This window comes from Leptinotarsa decemlineata, unplaced genomic scaffold, assembly GCF_025532065.1.
Source record: "Leptinotarsa decemlineata unplaced genomic scaffold, Ldec_3_MD MMD2_tig00026282_RagTag_RagTag, whole genome shotgun sequence".
NCBI classification, from domain to species: Eukaryota; Metazoa; Arthropoda; class Insecta; order Coleoptera; family Chrysomelidae; genus Leptinotarsa; species Leptinotarsa decemlineata.
Window position 1 is genome coordinate 5177352 of NW_027412668.1, and position 21267 is coordinate 5198618.

Consider the following 21267-nt stretch of genomic DNA (forward strand, 5'->3'; position numbering starts at 1 on the left):
ACATAAATATATGACATTTTTTGTACATTTAACAATGAAAGAATCATGAGAACTCCAATTCAAAACTATAGTCCGTTCATAATTTGTTGATAGCTCACTGCAAGTTTGACCCTCATTAGAGAACTGAAATACAGAGAGGACAGCTAATATGATATAATAACAAAAACCAAACTAAAACTGGCAGTTTAAGATGTTTTCGACTAACCCACCTTGTATCTGAAGAAATACAATACAGCTATAAAACTTTTAATTCGAATATGTAGGTATTTTGAGTGGAAATGAGTGACCAGTGTCGTAGAGTATATGATTAAAACATTAGTTACTTTAAATAAATAAATATATTAATATTCTTAAACTGTAGGTACTGTAAACTGTATTTTTATATTAAAAAAATTTCTTTATTTTATTCAAAAATAATAAGTTACTTGCAATTTGTAAAAGATACATTTATTTAATTAATACCTATTTTTAAATGATATAAACTACGATTACTTACAAAACTATTCAAATTCAAATAAACAGGATCATCTTCGGAATCCGAGTCGTCTTGCAGGTTAATAATTAGCGGTTGTGTCTCTACAGTCGCATCAATTATATTGTCAAGATCCCACATTTTTTGTTCTTCTTCTATTGCATGTCTTACTGCATCTCGCCAATTTTGTTCTGTAATATGTTGTAAAGACTCATATAACAATTCACGTACAGCTTGTATTTTATATGACGTATTTTTTCTAGCCACATAGCTTTTCATTTGTGCCCAAATGAGTTCAATTGGATTTAATTCGCAGTGGTAGGGTGGAAGTCTAAGGACTGTGATGTTTCGTCTTTCCGCCATTTTGTCAACTACGTATTTCTTGAACTTAGATTTGTGTTGCCGGGCAATTTTTAAAAGTTCTGCTTTAACCATTCCATCTTCGTAAGGCAGGGACTTATTCCGCAGCCAGTCAATGATATTCTGTTTCTTCCACGCAGTCGTTGGAAGTCTTTCAACTAGTCGTGAATGATAAGGTGCATTATCTAATACTATAATTGAGTTTGGTGGTATATGTTCAATCATCTGCTCAAAATACTCTTCGAAAACATCAGCTGTCATCTCCTCGTGATAGTCTTTTGTGCTTTTGGATTCAAATTCCAACAAACCATGCTTAGCAAATCCTTTTTCACTGCCAATGTGAGAAACTATTAATCTACTGCCTTTACCAGAGGGTGGGGAAATACCAGTAGACCAACCTTCCATAAAGGCTTGCCTGGAGCTTGATATATTTTTATCTGTCCAAATTTTTGTGAGAGTATGACCTGCGTTTACCCACGTTTCGTCCTGATAGTAAATTGGCCTTCCTTCAGCCCGAAATTTTCGTATAGATCTTAGATACTTTCTTCTCCAACATATTATCTCTTCCCGGTCAATCAAAAGTGATTTTCGGTCTGATTTCTCCCACCGGAAATTTAATTCTTTTAAAACTTGCCACAATTTGGTTCGTCTGACATGAGGCAAATCCGGGTCGTCTCTAACTTCTTGTAAAATTTTGTTTAAGTTGGGTATTTCTTTTTTGTAAAAAAATTCGTGAATTTTCCTTCGAATACCATTTTTGGCAAATTCATCAATTTCAATAGGTTTTCTCCCCCTTTTTAAGTATTCGTTTGTATTTGGGTTAGCTATACCTTTTTTTTCTTTCTGATAGGAACCTATATATTGTTGACTCCCCTACGCCCGTCATGTTGGCACAACTCTTGATTATGTTCTGAACAGTGTTTGTGGGATTCTGAGAAACCAGAGCATCGTGAACGTTCAAAACAATAGTCTTCTCTCTTGCTGAATAGACAGACTTACTGACTGTACGCAACAGTACCGGTGTAAAACTTGATGATGTTGATGATGATGACGAAGCCATCGCAAGCAATCAAACAAAACAAGCAGGAACGAAAGGTACGTACATGTTTGTAGGAATATGAAAAAAAGTTACTCACGCACTGCACAAAATTCGCAAAATAAATATTAGAGACGTTAATTACTGCCGTAGACGCCGAAACACCAACGAGCCGTAAATTAAATGCGATTAAAAAATGTACTAAACCAAAAATTATTTTCGTTCGTAACAACTTCACCCTTTCAAGGCAAGTTTCGAATATAAACTGAAGCTTTATATTTAATGAATAAACACCTCAGGAACATCCGCCTATGATTTTACGAGTTTTACGACCGTTTTATGACTTGGGCCCTCATTTTGTGCTATCGACAAATTATGAACGGACTATAGGTGTTTATATTGAAGTAATCATTTTCAGATACACAGTTCAGATCGAGATTCAGATTTATTTCTACTCTAGTATAGTTCAAGTAAACGATATAGTGCAACCTACCTTCCAACATCGTCCAAATTTGGGATCAATGTGTTTTCAAACCATTACTCAAAAATAATAGCTTCCATGTTTTTATGATAGTCAACATTGCAGTCCTCAAGTTTTTTTTCACATAATTTCAAAGAATTCGGAACCCATCCTTCACTTCCTCCGCAATGCACAATTATTAATCGCGATCCTTTGTTTGCAGGCATGTTAGGCGTACACATTCTCGAACCATCAGTCCACCCTTTAGTGTGTCGTGAGTGTCATACCAAGTTTCGTCCAAATAGAAAATATACTGTTGTTCTTGTCTATATTTAGTTATTTGTTGTATTTGTTATGAAATTCCACTATTCTTCTGCTTTCTATAACTGCTTGACGTTTGTTTATTATTTTAAATTTAAATCCCACTTTCTTTATCCAATTCTGAAGAGTTTTGTCACAGGAGCTCAAGTTATGGGTGGAAGTATTCAATGTCATTTTAATGATTTCAGTTTTAGGAATCTCATTGCTTTTGTAACAGTCGTATATTGTTTTTTTCAATGATTTTATTAGATGCAGATATAAAGGTTTTAGTAATCCTGTATCACACCGCGTCTTGCTTTCATAAGGTTTGTTTTTGACTATTTTACGTACAGTTGAGAAAGGAATTTCGGTCAAATCTGATGTTGCTTGTAATAGTTTGTTTCCCTCAAAACCAAACTTGAGATGTAGATTCTTATATACCTTGAATGATACTCTCTGTGTTTCAATATTCAAATGCATCTGAATTTCATTCACTGGTATCTCTTTTTTGCATTGTTCACCATCGCTATTGGAATCACTACCCTGGAAAAAGTCTGTGTTGTTATCACTCTCGTTATTACTATTTTTAAGTTTTTGTCCCCATTTGTGGGTTTTTGTTTAATAAAATAAGTCACAACCATAACTACAACACCGACAACAACAAAACTTACTGCGATTACCACGACTCTACTATGCATCGTTACTTGAGAGAGTTTGAAATATTTGAATATTTAAGAATCGGATCAGGAATGTATAAATTGGCCAAAAACTTATATTGGCCAAACTTGGAAAACATATTCCCAAAGAATAAAAGAACATAGGAGTAGTTGTAGTTTGTGCTACTGTACAGAGAAACATGTGTTTCGGTTTTATTAAGTGTCAGGAAAAATCCCGCTTCAAAGAGAGATCAGGGTCGAATTTTGAACCACTTGGTATATGACATACAACAACACAGACGTTCTCATTGAATTTCCCCTTGTATATATACTCAGGTGATACTATCAAATACATAAATCTGAAGTATTTTAACGTGATATCTCCTTGAGATGAATTGCCTAACCTCGTTATATTCACTCCCAAATTTGAAATCTTTTCCTCGAAAAGCTCATTCGCGTTATTATCATAGACGTTTTGCCAGGTTTTTATCTTTTCATCACGATTTTTGATTGTCATCCGATCGTGAGATCCCATCGAAATAACGACAATTTCTACAAATTATTTAGATAGAAAGTACGCCTGCAGTTCGGCCATTTTTATGTGCATTATGAAATCGTTGTGCTAGCTTGCTCTTCCGATGCGAAGATCACGTTTCGCTGGCTGTCGTTCGTCGTTCGCTTTTTTATCAAAGCCAACTTTACTTGTTCGAGATCGCCATTCTATTCTAGATTGTCTTTTGTTCGTAATTTCAAATTAAATGAAACCCATCAAATTGTCACGTTACACAATTTATATGTAGATATAAAATCTGTTCGCGATCAATATTAAGTATAAAGAAAATGTAAAACTTTTGGTAAATTTACGTTATGTGGACACCCGGCGATTTTGAAAAAATGTTTGACTGTACTTACGTATTTTGATGCGTAGATTACGAATCCGAAAGAAAAAAGCGGCGCTCTCCCTTATTCAAAAAGTTACGGCCCTTCAAAGTTCAGAAAAGGGCAACTTTTCAGCCTTCTTTTTCACTAAATAAACTATTTAAAAACACAAGCATTTATTCACTAGGTCACCTTTACACCTTATTCCTCCTTCTTCAACACTTTTCACTTCAATAATCAACATTTTTCTTATAAAAAACTTAATTTAAAAACGAATGCTTCTCCTGGTGACATTATTCTATTTTTAAGTTAGTTACTAGTGACATTCAGAAAAAATCGGTTGGTATTTGCCGTCGCCTACTATTTCAAATTCGTAATACATCACCAAAAACCAATTTACGATCTAAAGAATGAAGGTAAAAAACATTTGAATTACTTCAGGAATATGAACTGCATCAGTCGTACCAACCATATCATCAACCTTAAAAACGTAAAATATAGTGATATGTAACCAAAAAGCAGCTCCGTACATTTTTTAACATTTTTATAAGAAAAATGTTGATTATTGAAGTGAAAAGTGTTAAAGAAGGAGGAATAAGGTGTAAAGGTGACCTAGTGAATAAATGCTTGTGTTTTTAAATAGTTTATTTAGTGAAAAAGAAGGCTGAAAAGTTGCCCTTTTCTGAACTTTGAAGGGCCGTAACTAACTTTTTAAATAAGGGAGAGCGCCGCTTTTTTCTTTCGGATTCGTAATCTACGCATCAAAATACGTAAGTACAGTCAAAAATTTTTTCAAAATCGCCGGGTGTCCACATAACGAAAATTTACCCTAAAGTTCTACGGTATTTATATTTTTTGAACCATATTCATTCAAAAGTCCATTTTACACCACACCAATCACGGAATCATTTGCAATCCTATGATGAACCATTTCAATATTCTGTGCTATTGATCTTCTATTCAATGTAATACTTACAACCGATAAGCCAATTACTTTGCTTTGGTTGATGTAGTTAAATGATAGCTCCTCTATATCTAATTCGTCATTTTATATCACGAAGTTGCAGACAAATTTCCTCCGGAAGGCGTTGCAAATAACAATTCGTTAACATTATCAAAAAGTTAATGCAGACATCTGCAGCCTTTCTCGAAAGAATGTGAAAAATGTGTCGTGTCAAAATGACAATGTGATGTCGCTGATATATGTCGATGGAAAAGTTTTGTTACCTGGCTGGGGATCCAGGTTACTCGTCAGTAGGTACCATAGAAATGCCGGAGATGGTAACAAAATACTGGATTATAGAACGCGTTATAGGTACTGCTTTGTGGTGGAAATAACGCAACTTTGGTAGATCGAGATGGTGATGGTGAAGTGTTTGGACTACTTTCCATGAGGAAGAAAATCGGGTTACAAGTTATCTAAATGCCTAGTATTTATTCGTAATTCTATAGATAGTCATCATACATAGAGATAATTTTTGAAGTTCGGTTAAAGCCGCAAATAATTCAATATAGGTAAAATTACTATACCTGGTTTTAATTACTGCATGACATCAATCAGCTCAACATGTTATAGGTACGCCACTTTTATCTGCCTACGGTTGGATAATTCTTCAAATCTCGACATTTCAGTTAATGAAGGAGAAAATCTGCAAACATTACATTTGCAGTTAAAGTCAATTAATTGTTTGATGACGATTAGTTGAAGAGATCGAACATTTCAATTGAAAATTTTAGTCCAAGGTAATAGAGATTGTTGATACAGTTGGTTGTTTATTCATGAAAGATAAAGAAATGTTATTGAAATGATTGATGATGAAATCTTACAAGAAAATTTTTATAATATGCTATCCGCCCCGGCTCCGCACGGGTGTAATGCTGATACTAAATATAAATTCACCCATCGGAAATTCAAGGGCATAGAGAAACAGTGATGAAAAGATAACCTTATTTTATCAACGCTCCTTTTTTCCGCGGCGGGGCGCCCCAGATGGAATATTTGAAAATCCTTTCTTGGTGCGAATCTCTAAGACCTAAGAAGCACCTATATACCAAATTTCAGCTTCGCAGGACTTACAGAGAAACAGAGATAAATAATTGTATGTAGATGAAATATAAGGTAGTAGGTTTATCGTTTAAAAAAAACACAGAAATTATAAGTTTAAAACCTCAATTGTTGCTCTAATATATAGAACACAAACAATCTTTATAAATTGAAGATGCGGAATCAAATCATAGGCATATAACATGTAGGTATATATGGGTAGTAAAATTTACTGAATCGGAAACCATTAATCTGTTTGAAAAAATCTGTTTTTCCGTTAACCAGCTGTCGCACCCCTACGAACGACAACCCTCAGAAGTCGAAACTTGTGCGAGCTAAGGATTAACGAGGTCTTACCTTTTAACGTGTGATTCCTAACACGGGTTGGACGATAGCAAGTGAAGATCGATCATTCAGACTAGGGCTTGAACCACCGACCAACACGGCAGTCAATTCGAGTGAGTGAACAAAGCACCCACGCCGAACCGCTTGGCTACCGACCGACCGAGATTAATAAGATAATAAATTGAAGATGTTTCATTTAAATAACTGAATAAGAAATAATTCCAACAAAAACAATTTGATACACTAGTGTCATCTGTATGATAATAGAAATAACAAATTTCAGTGAAAACTGCAGTACAATTAAATCCTTAGACAATGGTACAATCCTAGCTTTGTATAGACTATATACAAAGATCCTAGTATACAGGTGCATTTGAAAAAATAAATGCCTCATAAGGCTGCTGAGAGAAACTAATTAACTATAAAAATACTGACAGAATTTATTGAAAAAGAGAAAGTAATGCAAATTATGAAATTATAAAACAACAACAAAAAATAAATGGTAGATCTTGATCTGCCAATATTGATCTTTATTTGGCAGGATTCACTAGTCGATAATGGCAAAAAAATAAGTAGTCAAACGAAAAATAGTTGAATTTATCTAACCTGAAACTACTGCGTTAACGTTGAAACCGTTGAACCGAAAATAATATCAACTTAATATATTTTCAGAGATGCTCCTTGAATTGAACAGCTATATGAGAAGTTTGCTCTACCAATATTGTTTTTATGGTTACCACATATTGGGCCATATCTTGTATATTTCGAATATGAAACTGAAATCATTCAATTTCCAATGGTCTATTTATCCCTTCGTTTTGCAGAGCGACCTAGTGGCAGTTTTAAAAGTTTAAGTTAACGTTCAATGTTGGCAGCAATACACTGACAACTACCAACAGTGTCAACTACTACAAAAAAAATGCGTTTTATGCACAGAACTATAAATCTTGTTCTGTGGTTTTATGTTTTCTGTCATTCATTTTGTGTATTTGTTTTCGTGTTGTTATTACGTTGAGTCTTTGCTTTCAATTAAAAAGTACAAACTTTTTTTTTTTTGTATTTCTCTAATGTATATTATTGGTAGGGAAATTTCAGATAGTCAGGACTGCAAGTTTCACGATGTTTAAAATATAAGTTCAAGTTCTGCAGTGTTCACATTAAGTGCAAGATGTTCAATTAGCTTTCACTTGTTTATTATGAAATGGCAGATGATTGCACAGTAGTGCGATTTTCAAGGGAACCTTCCTTGGCAAAAATCGAGAACTTAAAACCTAGTGACAACGTTGATAAATTCACGGATTCTGGACATTTCGACGTATTTTATGTAGTTTGTATTGCATTATCGATCATAACCTATGTCCTAGATATAGTTTTGGCTTGCTTTTTGCTGTATTTTTACTTCATCAGTGGCCATGGATTATATTTTGCCTTGACGCTAACATTTTTGATCATCCCTGCTTTTTTTATGACGACCTTCAGCTTTCGATGGTAAGTTTTTATTTTAGAAAATTTGTTTTCCCAAACAAGAGTATTTTTATCACTTGCATCAATGAGAAATATTTGGGCAGAAATATCTGTGAGTGTTCAGGGAATCTAGACACATTTTGCAATATTTGATTGTGGAATGAAAGTTACACAAAACCTTGATTTAGAAATGAGTTTTAAGAATAATTTATATATTTGAAGAATAAGCTTTTGCCTTTGCACATTTTTTTTAAACAAAATACAATATACAGAATACAAATTCATTTATAATAAAAAAACTAGTATCTGAAATAATTCATAATGGAAACTGTTGAAGTTATTAATTCACTGTGTATTATTTAATCATCTTTAAGTCGTTTATTATATAGACATTCAGTTGTTGAAAAGTACTGACTTGACATGTGTTTTGCTAACCAAGTTAGCATCATCAGGATATGACTTGTCTTTTGTTCTGGTGTGGTTCAATGTATTTGTACTTGTTATTGAATGAAACCTAAATGTTTCAAAAGTTTAATTGGAAGATTCTTCATAACCCTAATTAAATTATCGACTGAAACAATCATTCTTTGGAATTACCAAAAAACTGTTAATAAAAAAGTGTTCATATACAAAAAATAATAATAGTAATAATAATAATGTCTTCAGTTAACATTAAAATATAGTTATGATTAATAAAAACACATTGATAAATTGATCATAAATGATTTAAACTGAGAAGATCGGGTGATCAGTATACTATATACGATGTATATCAACCTCTATTTTTTATTCTCGAGTGAAAAAAATGGTTTCACGTGGAAACACAGGTTATCGATTCCTCATGACATAAGTTCAGACAGTCAGAAAGAAGTTTACTCAATTTCTTGAATGCTTTCATAATATTGGAATCTGTGGAAAAACATTTTCTTCTAGTTTGTGTCTTTGATATTTCAGGATATTTTCCATTTTTTTTTTTTTGTAAATTTCCCAATTTCTTCATACAATTGAATAATTGAAATGCCAAAAAGGGTTTATTTTAAATAATTATAAGTTAATACCTTTGGTTATGATTATAATGATTCAAAAAGAGACCATTCTACCATTCAAAATGAAATGTAATTTAATATTTTTGTACTTATTTATCATTAAGCACTTACCATTATCTCCTAATCTATTTTCATAGTTGTTCTCAGAGTAAATTTTGAACTAAGATTGAGTTTTTATGATCAGAAATGTATGATAATAGATTTATTAGTGATATTAAATCTTGCCATAAAATATCTCCAGGCTTAATGATTAGGGGATTTTAAAATTCGGTTTTTTCCAAAATAATTGAAGGTTATTTTTTCCAAATTACCTTTAGTAACTCATGGAATATAGTGTAAAGTTTCAGGTGGTATGATAATGCCAGTTAACATTTTTGTTTATTTTGAAAGACTAACCAACAGGAAAACAGGAAAAAAACAAAAATTTTGGAAAAAAAATTATTTATTTTTCAACATAATCTTCTTACAGCTCTATACACTTTCCCAGTGACGTTCAATAATTTCGATACCGTTTTTATAATGAGAATTTACTCCTCAAAACAGCCATTAACTGCCGATATCACTTCTTCATCGTTAGAACATCTTTGACCACTGAGTCATTTTTTTAAGTTCGGGAACTGAAAATATCCCGAGGGGGCTAAATCTGATGAATAGGCTGCAGGAGGTAGCAATTCAATAATTTTTTTAATCGTGATAATGGATTTGTGAGCTGGCACATTATCTTGATGAAACAACACTTTTTTCTTAGCCAACTACTGACGTTTTTGCTCGATTTCTTCACTCAGTAAGTTCGCATAATACTCGCTGTTGATAGTTTTACTGTTTTCAAGACAGTCATTGAGAATTATTCCACCCATCTATGGTTATGAATCGAAGCAAAAATTCTGCTTTTTGCTTCGCCAAACACTCATTGAAACATCTTCAAGATGTTTTTGATTGAGTGTGAGCAAACGCGGCACCCATCTTGCACACATGTCCAAATTTTCAGATAATATATGATGTACCGCATTTTCTGAAATGCCTAAGTCTGCTAGCTCGTCACCTCATTCGGTCGACCACTGCGATGCTCGTCTTAACATTTAAACTCTGCTACCCAATATTTTACTGTTGTAAAGGAAGGAACAGACTCACCCTGAGTAGAATCCAGTTCATCTTTTATATTGGTTGGGCTGAGGCTTTTCATATGAAAGTATTGTACCACATAACGATGGCCAATTTTCTCCATATTCACAAATTTGCTGAAAACATTTGCCATTAATGGCGGCCAGACGAATACTAAACAGCGCAGCGTCTTCAAACTTGAAACATATGCTTTATAGATTGTGTACTTTCCAATACTGTAGTAGTTTTTGAACAACTACTGCCATCTCTATTCTGATCATAAAACCTAACCTTTTTTGTTTATTATGAATTTTTGGAGAAAATACTTTGCTGGCCAGAGAAATAAGACCACCTAAATAGAAAAGTAGATCTTTATTTGCTATCACTGTCACCAATAAGGAAAGTAAAATCTATCAACTTTGGGGTTGGGTTAGGTTAGCTTGGGACAATTTTTGTTTTTGATAAATTTTCAAAAATTTGCAATCCACAGTTTCTAGAAATGTAAAGAAAATTAGTTTCGAAACCAATTCCGATGGAATCCAGCAAAAAATTATGAAAAATAACAAGAGTAAACTAGGTACACAAATATAAGGGTAGATTGCATTTTTGCCAACATACATCAAGTATCTGGTACAACTCGTGTAAATTTTTAAATATGAACTCGTTATTCCAATTATGTGTCTCATATTTGGCTGATCATTTTCTGGTAGCAAATCAGTCGAACTCTGGAATCCTATATGAAAAAATTGATGATTCATGGTAATGTGCAAAAACATATATTTAATTCACATAGAATATGTACAAATCGAAGATAATAATTATTTCATTATTAGACTAATTAACAGACTCTTTGTAATTCTGTTTCAGGTACATAGTAGACCATGACGATCCTTCCTTGGAACGAGAGTCAGTTACTCAGTGGATAATACGAATAGTGTTCCTACTGTTGCAGCTAACCCCGCTCCTCAGATATGTTGACACCCTCATTTACGGTATACGGAGTAAAATTGCTGCTGCGACCGGCAACGCTGCGAAACATGCTGTATTGTACAGACGTATGTTGGATGAAGACACAAACACAGTGTGCCTGTTGAGGCTTTTCCACTGTTTCCTGCACTCTGCTCTCCAAGCAATTTTGCAGCTGGTAATCTTGTTGTATCACATCATCCATCGGGAGAAGGCAGCCTTGAATATAAGTGAGTTCCATGAATTAATGGTTTCGATTGCCTCGTTTCGGGGTCAAATGTTGATTGGTCTCAATTGAAGATGATTTTTATCTGTAATGGGATACAATTGGTGAATTATTATGGATTTTGCAATCCTAATTGGTTTGGCTGATAGATGTCTTCAATAGCAGTAAATGTAATAATGAAGAAATGTTGAAATATATGAATGTGTCTTTTTTTAGATGTTGCCGTGCTTCAAGCATGGACTGTATTTGCAGCGTTGATTTCGATAGCATGGTCGCTCACCTCCTATCATCGCTCGGTGCGGCATGCAAGGGACGACAAAGTTAACATCAAATGGGGAGGCGTCGTTGTTGCTTTCTGTTGGCAACTAATGAGTGCTTGTAAGTTGAATAAATATGAGGTATATTATTATAAGATACTATAATTATGTAATTAAGTAAGAGACTAAAAATTAATATGTACCTTCGGTTTGGCGATAATGATGAAACGAGCGTCTACTAACAACAACTAGACAATATGCAAACACTTGCTGCTTGAGAATAAATGAGTTTTTTTCATCGATTTTTGTAGCCACTGTAAAAACCAATTCAGCTATGTATTATTATACAGGTCCGTTTTTAAAAAAATTAAGTTGATGATGAAATCTAATGAACGAAACGTCCCATTGCAAATTGGTTTATATCAGATTATAACAAATAGAGAGAGAGAGAGAAAGTACTTTATTGTTCATGAATAACATCATGGTTACAAAGTTGAAAAATAAAAATATATATATATATATATATATATATATATATATATATATATATATATATATATATATATATATATATATAAAATATACATAGCACTGATACAGAGAGAAAATATGTCAACAACAATTAAACTTGTTAATAAAAGGTAACATGTCACACTTAATACTATATAAATCTACACAACTATACATAATTAAAGATGAGCAACACTATGCGACATATGGAAATTAAATAAGGATTATTCTAGTGTTTCACTAAAGTATTCATTCAGACTGTAATAGGCTCTGTCTAATAATAGATTTTTTACTGCTCTTTTGAATTTATAGAAGGATCCAATGGTTTTTATTGCAAGTGGTAGGTGATTATATATTTTGCCACCTTTGTAGATAAAAGAGTCATATACAAGAGACATGGTAGGCAGTGGGAGTTTGATGTCATTACTTTGCCGAGTTACGTAATGTGAAGAATTTGAACCAAATTTATTCAAATGTTTTTTTACAATAAGTACCGTTTCTAAAATATACAATGCTACTACAGTTAGAATTTTATGATATTTAAATAGAGGTTTACAGTGGTCGTTAAATTTAGCTTTACACATGTACCTAATGGCACGTTTTTGTAAAATGAATATGCTATTGAACAGAAAATTACAGCAACTGCCCCAAAATGGAATGCCATATCTTAAGTGTGATTCAAATAATGAATAATATACAATTTTAGCAGTTGGAAAACTTAATTCTTTAGAGATTAGTATAACTGCATAGCAACCGGAAGATAATTTTTTTTTAAGAACAGTCAAGTGATTATCAAATTTAAGTCTATCATCAATTAGTATTCACAGTACCTATATTTCCAATATTCTTCGAGTTAATATTTAAGTCATCAAAATTACATTTGAAAGTCATCAAATTGGTTTTCTGTATATTGAATGAGAGACGATTCGATTCACACCAGATGAAGACTTTTGTTAAATCGTTCTCAACTTGTATTTTTAGAATATCAGTGTCTTTATTATGCCAAATAATAGAGATGTCATCGGCAAATAGAGTGAATTTGCCCGAGATTTTGATGTATGTTAAATCATTTATGTAAAGTAGGAATAGAATTGGTCCGAGGACGGAGCCCTGAGGAACCCCGCAATTGACTTTTTCCATACCCGAGCATTCTGTAGTTTTGACCATTTGTTTTCTTTTTGATATGTATGATTGAATCCACTGGTAGGAAAGACCCCTGAAACCATAGTAGTGAAGTTTTTGCAGCAGAATTTTATGATCAACGCAATCAAATGCTTTAGACAGATCATAAAACACTGCCGCAACCCCTTCGCCACCATTGATTCCAGTGTAAATTTCAAAAAGTGTGTGAAAAATTGCATCAGTTGTATTTCTTTTATTTTGGAATCCAAATTGTGCAGTACTTATAACTTTGTGCTTTTCTAAAAAGTTAAGGAGTCTATGTTTCACTAATTTTTCTATTATTTTCGCAATAGTGGGAATGATGGCAATTGGACGGTGGTTGGCTGAAACTTCGGGGTCCCCTCCTTTAAATAATGGAATTATTACAGAGGTTTTAAGTTGGTGAGGAAATAGACCAATATGGAAAGATTTATTAATCAGGTGAACCAGAATTGATAATGTTTCATCAGGTAGACTTTCTATAATACGGATTGATATTTCATCAAAACCGGATGTTTTCTTATTTTTAATATTTGAAATAGTTAATTTCAGTTCTTGGAGATCACTGTCATACAAAATGAAAGTTTCATTAATTTGATGATATTTTATATGAATAAAAGGATCTTCTATGGGATTTAGACTATTACTAAGCTGATTAGCAATTGTACAAAAGTAATTGTTTAAAATATCCGGGGAAATAGGTATTTCATTTATCTTGCACTGGTGACCCTGAGGTCATTAATTATTTGCCAAGTTTCTTTACTTTTGTTTTCAGCTTGAATTATTTTATTTTTATAGTGGATTTCTTTAGCAAGTTTAATAGTGTGCCTGTAAATTGAACGATATTTCAAGAAATAATTGTGAAATTCATTGTCATTTGTAAATTTTCTCAAATAATGTAGACATCGTAAATTTATGGATGAAGTTTTTATGCCCTCAGTGAGCCATTTTTTTTTATGTTTCAACTTTTTCACGGGGAATGACTCATCAAAAGCGATTAAGAGATAATTATAGAACTCCGTAAATTGGTTTTGATCATCTAGAGATAGAATGTTGTTCCACTTTATATCAGAGCATAATAGATTGAACCTATTACAGTTTCTCTTGCTATATATTCTACCAAATTCAGTCCTTTTTTTATTATGACAAGAGTTTAATTTTAGTGAGCACAATATAGCCTCATGATCAGAGAGACCTGAGGGAATTACATTGCATGTTGGAGAGTCTGGGAAATTTGTACAAACATAGTCAATAGTGGTACAGGAATATTGTGAAACGCGTGTTGGTGAATTTAAGTGCATCATGAGATTAAATGAATTCAATAAATTGATTAAATGTTGTGTATGGGGTGCATTAGAATCAGCAAAGTTAATATTGAAATCTCCTGTTAAAATAATAAAGGATGAAATTGGCAATTTTTCAAGCATAAGCTCTAAATTATTGAAGAACAAATGCACATGCACAAATATGAAACAGTATTGAAAGTTCGTTTGCCTTTTTCTAATATCATTCAAAGTGAAGGTGGTAGAGTCAAAAAAGGAGATTCAACAATTCTAGTTTTTGGTGAATATTTCGAAAACAACCACTAATATTATCGATCTGAAAAGAGATTATTCTAGTTCCCCAAAATAGGGAACTTTTATCCAATTTATTCAACCTTGTTGATCTTGCACTTTCCGAGATAGCAATAGTGGAATTAGGCAAAAAACCTCCGACCTGTTAAGAACAAAACCTTGAAATTGTTTGGGACAACAGTGAAAAGTGTAGTCTTGAAACATTATATTTCTAATATTTTGACAATGGTTACTCTCATCTTCAGGGGGCTATGAAATGATTATTTATATTAAAACCTTGTTTAACCTTTTTATCAACGATCTAATCAGCTGTTTCCATGAAAGCGAAGCTTTGTTATTTGCCGACGATTTAAAATGTTTTAAAATAATTAAAAGTGAAGCTGATACATTGTGTCTACGAAACGATATAGATTGCAAATCTAACTGGTGTTCGCAAAATGACATGTGTTTGAATGCATCCAAATGCCAAATTCTTCGCTTTCGTCGAACACATCACCCAATCACTTTCGAATATAGTATAAATAATCGGACCTTACATTCTGCTATTGAAACCAAAGATATAGGTGTGATCCTAGACTCCACACTTAGCTGAAAATCACACATTTTCGCTGTAATTCAAAAATCTATGAAGATGCTTGGCTTCATAAAAGAACCACTCGTGATTTCACCAACATCACTGCTATTAAATCTCTTTATTTTTCCCTGATTAGATCTCATCTCGATTATTGTTCCACAGTTTGGTCTCCTCATTACATTATACAAAAAGTGAAACTCGAGGCTGTACAGCACAATTTCCTGTGATATATTGCCTTCAAGATGCATGTTTACTATGACTATACTGTATTGGAATGCATTTTGAATATACCTTCTCTTGAGGCTCGCAGAAAACATTGAGATTACTACTTCTATTCAACGGACTGAGTATCAGCCCCAAGCTTCTCTCCAAAATATCTTTACATGTCCCCAGTCGTTCAACTAGACAAGTGCAAACGTTTCACGTTTTTTTTTAACAGATTCAATTCTTCATACAACAGCTTTATTCCCAGAACTCTTCCATTGCTTAACTCTTGAAATAGCCTTCAATATATCAGTTTCCCGCTTTAAAAACCTTATTCTTATTGTCATAGATTGATATAGACAGACAGATACTTTATTGTCCCAGAAAATACAATCTTATTGACAAAGCTTGTTAAAAAATCTGGTATGTATAGCACTTCAAAGAATAAGAGAAAAGAAACAATTTAAAAACACAAATACCCAGAAACACAATTTGAGCAAAACTAAGTTCACAAATAAAATTTAACAAAGTACATTTTAATTTTTCTTAAATATTCTACTTGTTATCTTACGTTGAAATTATATTATTTATAATTTACTTTTAATCCACTGTATTGCATCAAGTACTACATAGCACTGTACTACTTATATCTGAATTTGGCTTGCCCGTGTATATACATAAATAAATAAATAAAAGTGGAAAAGTTGAAGTTGTGTTAATACTTTCAATTTGAATGCGAATGTCTAGTTGTTGAATCATACAATGATGAAAATTTTTTACAAAAATGTAATAACACACATGAAATGACATATACCTACCTAAAAATTACATAATTCTTTGATAATGATCTAAATGGCTGAAATTTTTGTTGCGATTGTATGAATTTGATATTTCAATTATCTAGAAATAGGTCAGTGTCGACCATATCAGTTGTCGTTCAAAATTGGCTGTGCTGTTCTCTTCCAAACTTTAAATGACAATTGACTTACGTATACATACGTCCTCGTATGTATCTGTCGAAATAGTCTTTGATGTATCTTTTTTTGAAACACATCAGGCTCGTTTTGTTTTCAATTAGAATGAAATACATACTTTTCTGAGTTTTTTTTTACTCACTTGAGAATTTTCATAAGAACAGTTTTGTTTTTTTTTTATAGGGTCCCGAGTATTGGCTCTCAGCCTTATCGCGACAATATTTCCCGCTTGGATGGGCTGCGTTTGTGCTCTGCACTGGGGCGTGATGTTCATCTGGCTAGCCCTGGGACAACACCAAACAGCTGCTTGCAGCAGCCGGTGCGAGGAACTCCTGCTCTCTGTAGCCTTAGGCTTCGCTTACGTGACGGCCTTCATCTCGCCCCGAGACGGTCCGTCGAGATACATCTACCTCGCCTACTACCTGGTTTGCTTCATGGAAAATACTGCCGCCCTGGTGGTGTGGTGCGTGGCCAATAACTCTGCAGATAATCCTGTGCTCTACTACGGAGCCGCCGGCGGGCAGGTCATCGCATTTTTAATGGGTATCGCATTTTTATTTATTTACTACAGGTATTGCCACCCTTCTCTGATGAACAGGTCGAAAATTCCCAGCCTGGATTCGGATTATCTGGAATCGGAATGTCCGGGTTACAGCAAGTCTTACAACGTTAGATCGAGATCTTGATCGTTGGTTTATGTCTGAAAAGACAATGGAAATGATACGTTTGAGGTTAGATTTATTTGGGTATTTGCAAGAGCCGAGGGTTTACACTTCAGAAAGTAGATTCCTCTTCTGAAATCTGTCAGATAAATGTAGAGTGATGATGTAGGATTTCTTCTTTGAGATTTGAAAGCAATGTTACATCACACTCTTTCAGAAGTGGGGTGTATGGGCTGTCCATCAACCTCATGTATGGAAATGCTTGTGATTACTGATGAAGAAATGACTAATGATAATTTCACACTTTGTTTTATTCAGCTAGAGCATTCTATACTTTTAAATAGCAAAGAGGCTGTTTCACTTCATAAATTTCTACAAACAAAAACAATAGATCAAAAAGAGAGAAAACTTTTTTTATATTCAATCTTAGTTTTGTCAGAATCAACAAATAAATGGTTAATATATTATGGAAAAGGCACCAGAATCGCACTTGTTGCCTGCTTCCATCTTAAATGACAATATTTTCATCAAAACAAAATTTTTTGATCATCTGGCTCCTTGGTACATCCAAAGTCCACCTCATTGAATAATTTAGACTCGAAAATGTTCCTCCTGGGATTTCTTTTTTACTTTTTCGAATTGGAAATGAATGCTCAACGAGTATAGATAAGAAAGTAGCCATTATTTTGTGGTATTCATTGCATTTCTTTCAAAAATTAAATGTGAGATATTCAAGAAACTTTTACTAAACTGTTTTACAAAAATGCAATATGTGTTTCGCTATACAATGGTTCCATCAGGCGTGTCTTCACGCCTGAAACTATATTATGCAAAATCGAACTTTGAAATTGGTACATGTATGTCATTATTTTTCAAGACAGCTCCCAACTGTCACAAAATCTTATGTACTTTTGAAGTGTGAAACAAATAGATAAATCTCCCCTAGATAAAGAAAAATGACTTTCCTTGCAGATATCCTTCAAAGTGTTTGATAAGACTTTCGAGTTTAATTAATTCAGCATCCTGATAAAATGCCTTCAAATTATGCGAGAAATTTGAATATATGACAATTTTTGTACTTTCCTAACTAATATCACATGTTCTTATGAGCTGTTGATGTTTGGTAAATAGAATACTACATTATAGGTACTGTCTGATCAAGAATGTGATATCCAACTAATAATTTTGACAATTCGTCAACTTGATCTACTGTCTACAGTTTTAGATGAAGTTCTTGATAAAACGTTGTGAGATGTCTTATGAATATCGTACTGATTTTTACACCAGCTTAAACAGTATTTTTAGATCTGTGGTATATAGAAATGTATTGATGTATAACTGTGTGCACAGTAAACAAATTTCATGCTTGCAGTGAAAGAGATGCCATACCCCCAAACAAATAAATTTAGTATACATTTTTGGCAGTCATACAGTTTTTTAATATTACAGAATTATTTTTTAAATTGGAAACCGAGACGACTTCTTTTTGAGGTGAAGATAATATAAATGAAATTTTTTGTGTTATTATTTACATGTCGTGTTTTATCTTGTGAGCATGAATGACTTTGGATCTTGATCGTGTTTGTATTTAGGTGTTGTACCCCACTTCTAGGTGCCTACTAAAACGTTACAGCCAGGCAATCAGCTTCTATTGAAGTTGCTGATAATGAAACAGCCTGTCCATTCTCTGCATGAGATTCAAACGTAGTGATTCTGAGAAAAATCAATGTTCAAACGGTGTTGAATAATACATTTCAAAAATACAAGTTGATAGTATTAAAAGGTCTTTAATCCAAGACTGCCAAGTGCCAATTCAACTTTTGTGTCTAATGTTGCCTTAACTGTGAGTAATTTGAGAAAGGTTATAAATATTGTTAACACTTCAAATTTTATGATTGTTTATTGTTAAAGGTTTTGTTACAGATTAGGTGATATTGTAAATTGTCTTGATATTGTTTCTGATAAATTATTGGACAGATTTAGGAACAAAGTTGAAGATAAAACGACTTTTTCATCTGTTTTTTCAGTGTTATATTTACAGTTGAAAAAATTCAGTTATTTTTTTTTTATACCAAGTTCAGTGCAGTTTTTTTGGTAGAGAATAAAATCTATTTCAGAGGGTTTTCACAACAGTTGAACTTTTGTGGTTTTCAACTTGCAGAAAAATTTATTTCATATGAAAATGAAGTTGAAATTTAAAAGAATATTTGTTAGAGGTGTTTCCTAGTGATTATTATATTTGAAATCTAAATGGTATCAATATCAACTATTTTTTTTCATTGGTCTTACAAAGTATTATGCAACGTTCTGGTCTCAAAATTTAGTACTTTAATAACTTGTAATTGCCTGGGATATTTAAATCCTGAATTTATAAGGGAACAATACTCGTATACATGTACAAGTGTTTATATTTTATATTATATTTGAAAATAGTGTAAAAATGCAAAATATTGTAAATATCCTGTTGTTTTTTTAAATTAAATTGAAAAAAAGAGAAAATTGTTTATTTCTTACCACCTCCATTTAGGAAAATAAAAAAGTGAAAATTTAATAATAGTAATTATAAATGTATTGATCCCAAGAAATATTACATGTTTATAGTAGGGACAATGTAACATACATATTGGAAGGAAAAAAGCAATATCGAGAATAGTACAACAAAAAATTTAAAACTAAAAAATTGTCAATCTATTCCAAAATATATTCTTTCATAATACAATTCCATAATAATAGGCACTAAATTCTCAGAAATATAATAGCATTAAAACAAAAACATTGTTATCAAGGTTATGATTCTATATATTTTATCATTATTTTCATCTGTTAGAATTTCTGTTCGCCACTGCAAGAGACAAATCAAGGCAAAAACGTCATAATTTCTAAGAATTTAGTGCCACCTATTTTGGAATTATAGTAGTTGTGTCTTGAATTTTGTATATTCAATTTGTTTATATTGTTAGGTATTTTTTAAATATTCAACTTCATCATGAAAAATACATTTTTGGCATGTGGTTGGGAAGCTATATTTTGTATTCCTCATGTATTATGATCATGAATTGAATTAATTTCTGATTCAGCTAATATATACGTTTTATAATTTTATTTTGTAACCACTGTAAAGGTTTCAAATGAGAGGAATTTACTGTTGCTAATGTTGAACCTTTTTAACTTTGTAACTCTTATGAACAGGTTCACTGGATGAATCTAAAACTCTTTTTGGACTTTTCTCATCTTCTTCTAAACTGTCAGAGTCTTCACAGACTAGTTCATTATCTGAAACATTGTTTTAAATTGAAAAGGTGAAAAACAATAAATAAATTGTTAACCTCCTCCACTGCTCTCATTGTTCACTAACGTAGTCAAGTAATCATTAATATTTTTCTGGAATGTTTTCATGGAAGTTCTGAATATTTTCCAATCCTGTACACTTGTTTCCATATTGAGTTCTTCCGTTTTCTCATCATTTTTCAATCGAAATTTAAAAGTGGCCATTTCTACTTATAATTACAAACGTCACAACTCAAAATGGAATTTGCCAAATTAATGAAAACCCCTCTAAACGAACCCTAACTCACATGTAGCAAACAAAACAAAATATGAAAATAAATGATAGGTTTTTCATAACCTAAAACATGCCGAATTTTTGGTTAGTTCGTTGCTTTGATCAGGTTAATATCATTTCTAATTATTATTAGAACAAAAAGTGAACAGCGATGGAAGAAATCACAATTTATATTTCTTTGGATTGAAGGGGTTATATTTTTAGGAGTGATTAATTTTGGGAAAGAATTTTTTTTTATTTTTAAGGACTTCGACTTGGTTCTAATCAGGAACTGAAAACTGTGTCAACCCAGAAATTGAAATTGTACTGAATTGCCGTTCAATTGCACTACCTATTGTCATTGAACTTTAAAATAATATAAGTTTTGTAAATCTATAATCATACTAGTGACATAAGTGCTATTTTCAGATCGAAACGGAATCTCAAAAACTACT

General features: G+C 32.6%; 1 protein-coding gene and 1 long non-coding RNA gene across 2 annotated transcripts; one reads left to right on the forward strand and one right to left on the reverse strand.

Annotated features, from left to right (window-relative positions):
* Nucleotides 1-2998: 2998 nt before the first annotated feature.
* Nucleotides 2999-10383, reverse strand: LOC141484629 (uncharacterized). The gene is made up of 3 exons (XR_012466714.1): nucleotides 10194-10383; nucleotides 5694-5812; nucleotides 2999-3171 (listed from the first exon to the last, which is right to left on the reverse strand). It is a non-coding gene; the product is annotated as an uncharacterized lncRNA (long non-coding RNA).
* LOC111505002 (XK-related protein 6) lies at nucleotides 7557-19770 on the forward strand. Its single transcript, XM_023159739.2, has 4 exons — nucleotides 7557-8040; nucleotides 11031-11359; nucleotides 11572-11733; nucleotides 16793-19770. Exons 1-4 carry the CDS (start codon nucleotides 7754-7756, stop codon nucleotides 17293-17295), a joined length of 1281 nt encoding a protein of 426 aa, XP_023015507.2. The 5' UTR covers nucleotides 7557-7753; the 3' UTR covers nucleotides 17296-19770.
* Nucleotides 19771-21267: the final 1497 nt, after the last annotated feature.

Coding starts and splice junctions, on each gene's coding strand:
- LOC111505002 (XM_023159739.2), top strand. CDS start 7,754: ATGGCAGATGATTGCACAGTAGTGCGATTTTCAAGGGAACCTTCCTTG. Junction 8,041..11,030: donor ACGACCTTCAGCTTTCGATG/GTAAGTTTTTAT, acceptor ATTCTGTTTCAG/GTACATAGTAGACCATGACG. Junction 11,734..16,792: donor TTGGCAACTAATGAGTGCTT/GTAAGTTGAATA, acceptor TTTTTTTTATAG/GGTCCCGAGTATTGGCTCTC.